This window comes from Morone saxatilis, unplaced genomic scaffold, assembly GCF_004916995.1.
Source record: "Morone saxatilis isolate NCDOM2014 unplaced genomic scaffold, NCSU_SB_2.0 Contig10, whole genome shotgun sequence".
Lineage (NCBI taxonomy): Eukaryota > Metazoa > Chordata > Actinopteri > Moronidae > Morone > Morone saxatilis.
This window is the reverse complement of record NW_023339652.1, coordinates 872,768-882,693: the sequence shown is the minus strand read 5'-3', so window position 1 is coordinate 882,693 and position 9,926 is coordinate 872,768. Positions and strand designations below refer to the sequence as shown.

The window sequence follows — 9,926 nt, the reverse complement described above, 5'->3', positions numbered from 1 at the left end:
GCCTTCAATCATGATCAATAAAGCTGATCTTTCACTATAAAGCTCCAGTTTTAGTGCACCATTATATAGAAATATATTAACAGGGCAACAACTTACTGCAGTTAGAAAGTGAATACAGTTCGCTGATAATTAGCCTGATTAGCTACCATCAATAATCAATACACACTTTATTAAACCATTAATAAAATCAATAACTAACAGCAGGTAACGTCAGACAACATTATCATATATAGTGTTTCTGTAGTGGCGACTGAACTATTCTGAAAAACTTCGCTCTTCGCTTCCTTCGTAAAAACATGTAACTCTCGAAACACAAAATGAAGTGCGTCATATGTCGAAAGTCTTCCTGTCAATTCAGCATCAATATAACCTGTAAAGATCAACTTTATTCTGCACAAACTTTACATTGTGTTGCCTCAGATCACAAAGAGCAGCTGCAACAGAGAAGACTGACTCATGCTCGTGAGAGAGTAGTTATTAAACCAACTGTTTGGTCAAACTGAAACCAATGTCGGTAGGAAATGCTTCTAGATCCAGTAAAAGGTGAGAAATTGAATTCTTAGGTGTGAAATCCTCTTGACAGGAAGTGATTGCTCTAAGCAGAAAGCTGAGCTCAACAACAGTGAGTCTGTTATAAAAAGGATCTGGAAAGATCTCAAATAAAATCTGTCAAAGATGCATTTATTCAGTGTTTTCTGTTTTTTATAAAGTTTGTGTTTGTGTTTCAGATGCTGCAGGTCAGACTGAGGGCGACCCAGAGGAGACCCAGGAGAGAGAGGGTCTGTTCGCGCTCCACCATCGGCGAGGTGCCATCAAACAGGCCAAAATCCACGTGGTCAAATGTCACGAGTTCAGCGCCACGTTCTTCCCTCAACCGACCTTCTGCTCCGTCTGCAAAGAGTTCGTCTGGTACGTAAAAACATAAAAAAATCACTGAAAACAATCATCATTTCATTCATTATCGCACTCATGATTTCACCTGTTTTATCCGCCGCAGGGGTCTGAACAAGCAGGGGTACCAGTGCAGACGTGAGTGTCTCATTATTTCCCACAGATGGAGTCTGAGTGACGCCTTCTTTCCCCCCGTGTGCCTAACGGACATCTTTCTGTCTTTCAGAGTGCAACGCAGCCATTCACAAAAAATGCATAGACAAAGTAATCGCCAAGTGCACCGGGTCGGCCATCAACAGCAAAGAAACTATGGTAAGAATCTGCCTGGCGTACGCGTGCAGTGGATGGCGTACGTGTCCTCTCTCCCGGGCGGTCGGTTCAAAGCTGCAGTGCGTGTAAGAGATTTGTAAACTTGTGGTTTTAATGCTTACTAATCGAACAGCTCACACGGAGGCACCGGCGCTCACATTCAGCCGCTCATTTACTGCTTTTATCTTCTTACTCTTGTTTCACTTCCTCCTCAGAGGATGAGTTCATACGCACAAAACCAAAAGAGAATGCAAAACCTCGAGTTTGTGCAGCGCAGACGGACCCGCCGCCCTCCACTGCCTGCATACAGGAACTGTTTCTGCTGCACTGTGATCAGCTGTGTGACGTAAAACCTGTGTGTGTGTGTGTGTGTGTGTGTGTGCCTGCAGATCCATAAGGAGCGCTTCAAGATCGACATGCCCCACAGGTTCAGGGTCTACAACTACAAAAGTCCTACGTTCTGTGAACACTGCGGCACTCTGCTGTGGGGGCTCGCCAAGCAGGGGCTCAAATGTGAGGGTGAGAGGCGGGAGTTTTCTGTCATCTTTGTCACGTTAAAGAAACTGGACTTATGGTTTAAACTGCGTCAGGCCTGGGGGAGTTACGTAATCAGGACATATTTGATGCTGTGGTTCGACATCAGATTTCTACACAGTTAAAAAAGTTCAGTTCTAACATGCCACAGTGCTGCTGACAGCGCAGGGTGAAAGCCGGTGTGTCTCTGAACTGAACCAAAGAAATAGATCTTTATATTGAACAGCCTGAAGGACAGAAATAATGAGCACTGACTGATAATATTCTCAGTATGTACAGATAATGTTTGCATACAGAGCGGGGAGTGAGAGCCGATCACAAATGTGGAGACACATTTAATGCCATCGGATCCCCCAGGACGCTGACTGTAATGTCTATACAGTCATTAAATAATAACATATCATAGTTTTGTAAAACATTTTTTCGATTCAAAAGGTATTATTTGTCACACACTGTCAGTATGTGGAGTAATGATGTAATACTACTCTGCAGTTAGTAAAACAAACAGACAGAAACGTGAGGATAAAAAGTTATCATACGTATCGCTCTGACGTAACATTAATCAGTACTTCTCCTGAAATGCAGTAACACTAAAGTAAAGAGCCTGTTGCAGATATTTGTGTTAAAACAGAAAAATAAATACTCAAAAAGATTAGATACATAAACAAATATTAGAATATTAGAATGATATTGATCCAGTGTATCCAGTGTAGCTGTAGAAGTACAGCTAAATCTCTATTATATATAATATCTATCTATCTATTGATATTATTGATCAAAATCACAAGTTTCCCTCAAACAGTTTTACAGTCGTAAAAACCTTCTTTTTTTTTTTAAAACGTTGACATTTGATTGAAAGAAACCACAGTGGAAAATGTGCACACAGAGGTCAGTAGGAGTCAGCAGGAGTAGTTTATGAAACCTATAAGTGCTAGCAGCGTTATTTTCACCTCCACATTTAAACCTCTAGTTCACCCAGTTTCAACCCAGAATCACCAACAGCAGCAACAACAAGGTAAACTATGCACTACATCTTATCGTATCTTTACATCACACAGCAATATTCTTATAGCCTCGGTTCAGATCAGTTAAAACCACAGCAGATAAATATGCCACAGACACACACAGAGGTCAGCGGATGGAGAGACTTTATGAAAGCTAAGTGCTTTTCAGCTGGTAAAAGGAACATTTAAACCTCCAGTTTACTCAGTTTCGACACAGAATCACCAACAGCAGCAATCATTTAGTCTCCAATCTAACACGATACTCTTCCAACAGCTGGAACAGCAGCACATATTTCAGCATTTTCCCATCAGGAACCTGCAGGAACTCACTGCAGCTGCTGCAGCAGCTGGAAGTTCGTCAGATTTACAATACGAGCCCGCACACTGGTGTCAGTGTGTGTGGGGAGCGAGGGTCTGAGTACAGGGTATTATATAACAACCACCATCAACAGATTTTAACAGCAGTTGCTAACATGGAGGCAGTGGGCTTCATGAGCTGTACTGCAGTCAGCCACCAGGGGGAGATAGAGAGAGAGTCTATATAGTTGTGCGAGTGCTCTTACTCTGGGACAATAATCTGGTTCCTATGCTGGGATTTTATGCAACCATTCTTGTTACTGGTTAAATCGGTTAAATCGAGCTCAATATTAGCCGTAAGATCTCATTAAAACACAGTGAGAGATACTTTCTATAATGTAAAACCTGCTGACAAAAATAGGACTCATTTCCCAGAGGAGATAACGAATCTGTGTTCTGTATGGCAGTTTTTTTATGTCGGGATAAACTGTGGTGATGCTGTGTTTTCTGTGCAGAATGCAGCATGAACGTCCATCACAAATGCCAGAAGAAAGTAGCCAACCTCTGCGGGGTCAACCAGAAGCTGATGGCTGAGGCTCTGGCCGTCATCGAAAGTCAACAGCAGGTCGGAAACCAAGCTTTCTAATATCTGTACTTTTATTTTCGACCTTACTAAACCTTCCTGAAGGAGTTGTATGTTCTGGTCCGTGCACAGAAAGGTTACAAGGGTTTTCAGATCTTCTGTTTCCTGGTTCGACTCTAAAAGTTTTGACCTTAAAATGCTCAACAACATAGATCAAATCCCTAAAACCAGTCTGACAGTCCGACCTTCTGCCTTCAGGCCCGAAGCACCAGAGAACCTGATATCATCGGTCGAGAAGGTCCGGTGGGCGTCGGCCAGCCAGGGGTGGTCCGAGCTCCATCGGGGTTAGAAACCAGCACGGCGGCCGCAGCTACGCCTGCAAACAAAGGTACGAACCCTCTAAAAGCTTCACCCACATGCAGCCCGTCACTTCCTCTCCATGGTTCTTTAACGCTTCTCGACCTGCGTCTTCCTGCAGAGGTGCAGGGGGTTGCGTGGGACGGACCGGGGGACGTCGGCAGGTCGATCGCGGAGCTGCCGACAGGAGACGACCCACTGTACGCCGTCCCAAATAAGGAACGCCAGCCCAAGTTCAGCGTCGACGACTTTGTCCTGCACAAGATGCTCGGGAAGGGCAGCTTCGGAAAGGTACCGGACGGCGAGCTGAACTGAGGGAGCTGCTTTAATATTTCCACTGTTATTATTAATATTATATGTATATTGTAGTCCGCTGTAACCTGCTGGGGTTGGACTGTCAGCAGGGGCGGATCTAGACCAATGGTTCCCAACCTGGAGGTCGGGACCGCCACTAGGGGTCGCCAAAGCGTAGCAGCAGGCTGGTATCTTGACATTTAGTTCAGCTTCATAAATTAAATTGTTATTATTAAAGTTTAGATTATTTACGATGTAAACCTGAACACAGTTTATATTCACAGAACCCTCAGCCTCGTCCTGCTTTAGAAAACAATTCAGTCTGTATGATTGTTAAAAATGAAACAAATATATAATACAAACAGAGGATTGTATAAAAAGTTACTAAAAATATTCAATCATCAATATTCACAGGAAATAATGTGCCTCCAGCAGTTATTGAGTTCACTGTTTGGGTTCATTGTTCCGTTTATCCGCTGTTCTCTGCTGTTATTGATATTATTGAATATAGGATACAAATATTATATATATAAAAATGTTGGGAACCACTGCTGTCGAAAATATTCATCAGGTGGCAGAAATATATTGTAATTTAATCATAGTGGAAGCAGGGTGAACATGAGGCACCCAAACATATAATTCAAAGTACAAAGCTTACAGGATGGTGAGGGTCCAAAAAGGGGGACGGGCAAGAAACCCAATAAAACCCACAGAAAGTCCAAAACCAGCAGGAAACACAGTGGAAGGCTGACACACAGGTGAGACACAGGTGAACCTAATGAGGGCGGGGCAGACTGGAGGGAAAACAGACAGGAAGACCCTTTCAACATAAAACTTCTGCTCTGATTTTAATGGCAAATTGCAAACCAACTTATAAAGGTGCATACCGCCACCTACTGTACCAGAGTGTGTAACATCAGGGTTTCACATACTGAAGGTTTTAATGGTCTTAATCTTAACCAAACCACTTCCTCTCTTCTACACTTCCCTTTGAAACTGGACCACAATGGAAACAATTATCCTCCACATTTTGTTAATTTAAGGTTATTAAGACGTTATATTTTGCTAGATGAGTGTCGGTGGGATGGATGAATGTGTCCCCTCTCAGTTTCATATGTTGTGTATTATATGATTATCTTATATTTAGAACAATCTATGAAAAGCAGTTTAAAAACAGGAAGACCACGTTCGGAGACTTTGTCACTCTCAAACAGCAGGTTGTGGTCATGGTCTGGTTCAGCCAGTTTTCACAGAAAAACCACTGACTTCTCTCCGCTCTGACGCCATCTTTGGGGGGGGTGATGGGGAAAGGTTCAGCGTCCAGCGACAGCAGTTCTGTCTCTGCTGTGTTTGCAGGTGTTTTTAGCTGAGCTGAAGAAGAGCGGGAAGTTCTTTGCGGTGAAGGCTCTGAAGAAGGACGTGGTGCTGATGGACGACGACGTCGAGTGCACCATGGTGGAGAGGAGAGTCCTCTCGTTGGCCTGGGAGAATCCTTTCCTCACACACCTTTACTGCACCTTTCAGACCAAGGTAACGTCCCGCCCACACCTCGCTCAGGTCTCAGCTCCTCGGCCGGCCACGCCCCTGACCTCTCTCTGCATCTTCTGTGTGTCCAGGAGAACCTCTTCTTCGTGATGGAGTACCTGAACGGAGGAGACCTCATGTTTCACATCCAGAACTGCCACAAGTTTGACCTGCACAGAGCCACGTATGTATCCCGTCCTCAGCCCTGAATCGGACCAAAGGTGGTACCAGGACCCTAATTCAGCAAAACCCTTAACACAACTCAACTCAACACAACACAACACAACACAACACAACAGAACACAACAGAACTCAACACAACACAACACAACTCAACACAACACAACACAACACAACAGCAACACAACTCAACTCAACACAACTCAGACACAACACAACACAACAGAACCACAACAGAACTCAACACAACACAACACAAAGCTCAAACACAACACAACTCAACTCAAACCACAACACAACATGACACACCACAACACAACTCAACTCAAAACACAACGTCAGACAAACACAACAGAACTCAACTCAACACAACAGAACACAACAGAACTCAACACAACCGACCCCTGAACGATACCCATTTTTCAGCGCTGTTTTCTGCCTAAGCTAGTTGTGTGTTTACAAAAAGACACAGTTATGTAGGCGATAATTACCGCCCGTATTCTGCCTCTGACTGGCTCTAACATCAACTACATCAGTGTTACATTTCAAATGAAAAAAAAAAATGTATTCAAAAATAAATATCAATTATTAACAATATAGGAAATCATTCCCACAGTCTAATCCCACTGATAAGAGAGGCTGTAGCTGTTGACAAAATTGTCAAAAAGTTGATCTTTATTGATTATATTGATGCCGTATTGTCAGTCAGACTGTCGACATGTGACGCACTTTATCTCGTGTTTCTAGAGTTACGTGTTGTTACACGCAAATTGTTAAAATGTGATATTTCTTAAAGGGAATTTGGTGCAATATATTCCCTGAAAGTACAGAACACAATGAAAACTAATATTTTTATATACAATAATGCAATAAACTGACATTTATAGTGAAGCAGCAGCTTTGTTGGTCATGACTGAAATAAAAATAAATTCTTGCCACATTGTGAATTAAAATATATAAAAGTTGTTATGAACACTTTGTGGTCTATAAGAAGAATTTGGGCAGATGATGCAGCTGTGCAGGTGTGGACTGTTTGTACTGTTTGCCTTGTCTTGCTATGAATCCTCTTTGTGTCTTCCTGCAGTTTCTACGCAGCTGAGATCATCTGCGGACTCCAGTTCCTGCACTCTAAAGGAATCATTTACAGGTAGAGTCTGAGCACGAGCCACAGAACCGAGAACTGGAACAAGTTGTCTTCAGTGTTTAATGAATTATACAAAAAAGAAAATAAATAATGGCAACAATTTTTGCAATTTGAACTTTCTCCTGCAGTTTCAATGCTGCAACAATCCCCCAAAAACAAGCCTGCGACATCGTGGAGGGAGCGTTTTATGCTGTATTATTGTCCTCACATCCTCCTGTTGCTCTGCAGGGATCTGAAGCTGGATAACGTGCTGCTGGACTCTGAGGGTCACATAAAGATAGCGGACTTTGGGATGTGTAAGGAGAACATGCAGGAGGACTTGCGGACGTCCACCTTCTGCGGGACACCCGACTACATCGCCCCCGAGGTGACCGCACACACTGCGTCCTAACAGAAACTGGAGAGTCTGTAAAACCAGAGATTTGGATGAATTTAGAGATTATTTCCTGTCAATATTGATCACAGATGAGGTTTCCTGATATTTTTTAGGAACTTTTTATACAATTCTCTGTCTGTATTATGTATTTTTTTTACATTTTTAACAATCAAACAGGCTTTGACAGATTCAGTGTTTTCTTCTCATTGTTCTATTAGCTCTTTGGTTGTTTTAATTTGATCAGAGACTGAATCTAAAATAATCAACTAAACTTTAAAAAATATGAAAAATATTTAATTTAGTTTTTCTCCACAGAAATGGAGTAGAAGATATAGACCTTCTTTATATAGGTTTAAAATGTTCTTACATTATTTCATAAAGAAAAAAGCAACAAATATCAGACTGTTTGCTGTTATTTAAGTTTTAAATTTAGAAAATCTACAGTGCAACCAGAGTGTGTGTGTGTGTGTGTGTGTCAGATCCTGCTGGGTCAGAAGTACAACAGCGCCGTGGACTGGTGGTCGTTCGGGGTTCTGCTGTACGAGATGCTGATCGGTCAGTCTCCGTTCCATGGCCGAGACGAGGAGGAGCTGTTTCAGTCCATACGAACGGACAACCCCGTCTATCCTCGCTGGCTCACCAAAGACGCCAAAGACATTCTGATCAAGGTCAGTCAACAACTACTCTATAGCCGCAGTAATCTATAGCAGAGGTCAGTTACATGCTGTACTTTTGTACATTTTATTGTTACATAATCTTTTTTATGTTATCATTAACTGACTTTTTATCCAGTTTGAAGCCACATTTTTACCATCCACTGAAGGATGAAGGGTTAAGTCGTCGGACGTATGGATCTTAAATTATCAGAGAAACAAGCTGAGCTAAGGTTAGCAGCAGCTTGGCTCACAGCCCCTCTGAGACGCCTGTTTTTACCAGTTTTAATCAGTTCATTTTGCAGAGGAGAAGACAGTAGAAACCTCCTAAACAATGAACACTGAAGGAGTCCTAACTGGGAGAAGCTGACTGCAATAGTAACAACACATGAAATTGACTATACAGCGACTGTCTTGCCAAAACAAACTGATGGTAATACCTGTCAGAAACAAGACAGAAACTAGTGCTTTATGTTTTGAAAGATCCCTGCCTTTGTGTCTGTTTGTGAAGCTTAAAACAACGTCTGGAACAATCTGTTTTTCACTAAACACCTCTTTATGATCTAAAATAGATCCTGAGGATATGGACTGGCCGCAGAGGACAATCTTAGAACTGCAGAGCGTCTGATAGGCTCCTATGAGAACATCTCAGTCTGGGCTCAGGTCCAATGACTTATTATAAATGTTTTCTTACGTGTAATGTCTGGTTTCACTTTCTTAGGGTCATAACAGGGGTGATGTTCACAGTTTGAGAACAGCTCTGAGTCTTAATCTGTCAGTCTGCTTTCCAACAATAGTGCTGACTCATTCAAGGCAATAAAGGGCTGCCTGTATTTACTTGTCGAAGCAGGGGATTACATTTTGTGTGGATTCTTTAATCAGACACTCAAGTGATTTTCCATACAACCTCTCTGAGCTGGATACAACTCAGAATATTTCAATATTATCAGAATGATATAGAAAAATGTTTTGGGATATACAAATATATTCTCATGGATCCTGGTGGTGCCTGCTGCCATAGTCCTGCTTGAATCCCACTGATATTATTATTATTATTATTATTATTATTATTATTATTGTCCATCGTCCCCCATCAATGTGGCTTGGTTGCGTCGTCATCATTCATCTTCCATTCAATTCATCATCATCTATCATCTCATCATCAGTCATTTCTATTAGTATAGTTGTTGCTACTCATTGTTGTGCAGCCTTTGTCTCTGTCTCTGTCCTCTGTCCTTTACCCCCCATACCCCCCTCTCCCTTCTCACCCCAACTGGTCAAAGGCAGACATTGCCACCCACCTAGAGCCAAAGGGTCTTTCTGAGGTTTCTGCCTCTTAAAAGCAGTTTTTCCTTGCCGTCCGTTGCCAAGTCTTGCTCATGGTTTGGTTACTGTGGCGTCTCTGTAAATGTTATACGGAGTTCGGGTCTAGACCTGCTCGTATTTTGAAAAGGTGCCCTGGAGATAACTTCTGTTATTGAATTGGCGCTATACAACATAAAAATTGACATTGAATTGAAATTATGTATTTTCATTCTGTTAAGATAGAAGGTAACACTAAGCTATAGTTTATAATCCACAAGCAAGATTATTAAACATATGAACTTGGTTCTATTCGACTCTTTGTTCGAATCTCAAGGAAAACATATCTGATGCGTAGTAAGATACATTTGTCTTAATCTTGGTATTATATGAACACTTGGAATCTTGCATGAGTAAGAATGTTCGTATACACTTGCTTCCATGCTTACATTTCACGACCTACATCCGTTAAAATCTA

At 42.0% G+C, this 9,926-nt stretch overlaps 1 protein-coding gene across 1 annotated transcript in view; it reads left to right on the top strand.

Annotated features, from left to right (window-relative positions):
- prkcq (protein kinase C, theta) overlaps positions 1-8,161 on the top strand; it is a gene marked incomplete at its 3' end in the record, with an annotated part of 16,693 nt that extends 8,532 nt beyond the window's left edge. The window contains 12 exon segments of the mRNA XM_035674313.1: positions 729-909; positions 998-1,029; positions 1,118-1,203; positions 1,590-1,719; positions 3,551-3,660; positions 3,877-4,006; positions 4,097-4,266; positions 5,626-5,799; positions 5,886-5,977; positions 7,058-7,120; positions 7,346-7,484; positions 7,973-8,161. Of these exon segments, the coding sequence (XP_035530206.1) occupies positions 729-909; positions 998-1,029; positions 1,118-1,203; positions 1,590-1,719; positions 3,551-3,660; positions 3,877-4,006; positions 4,097-4,266; positions 5,626-5,799; positions 5,886-5,977; positions 7,058-7,120; positions 7,346-7,484; positions 7,973-8,161 (1,496 nt within the window).
- Between the last annotated feature and the right edge of the window lie 1,765 nt (positions 8,162-9,926).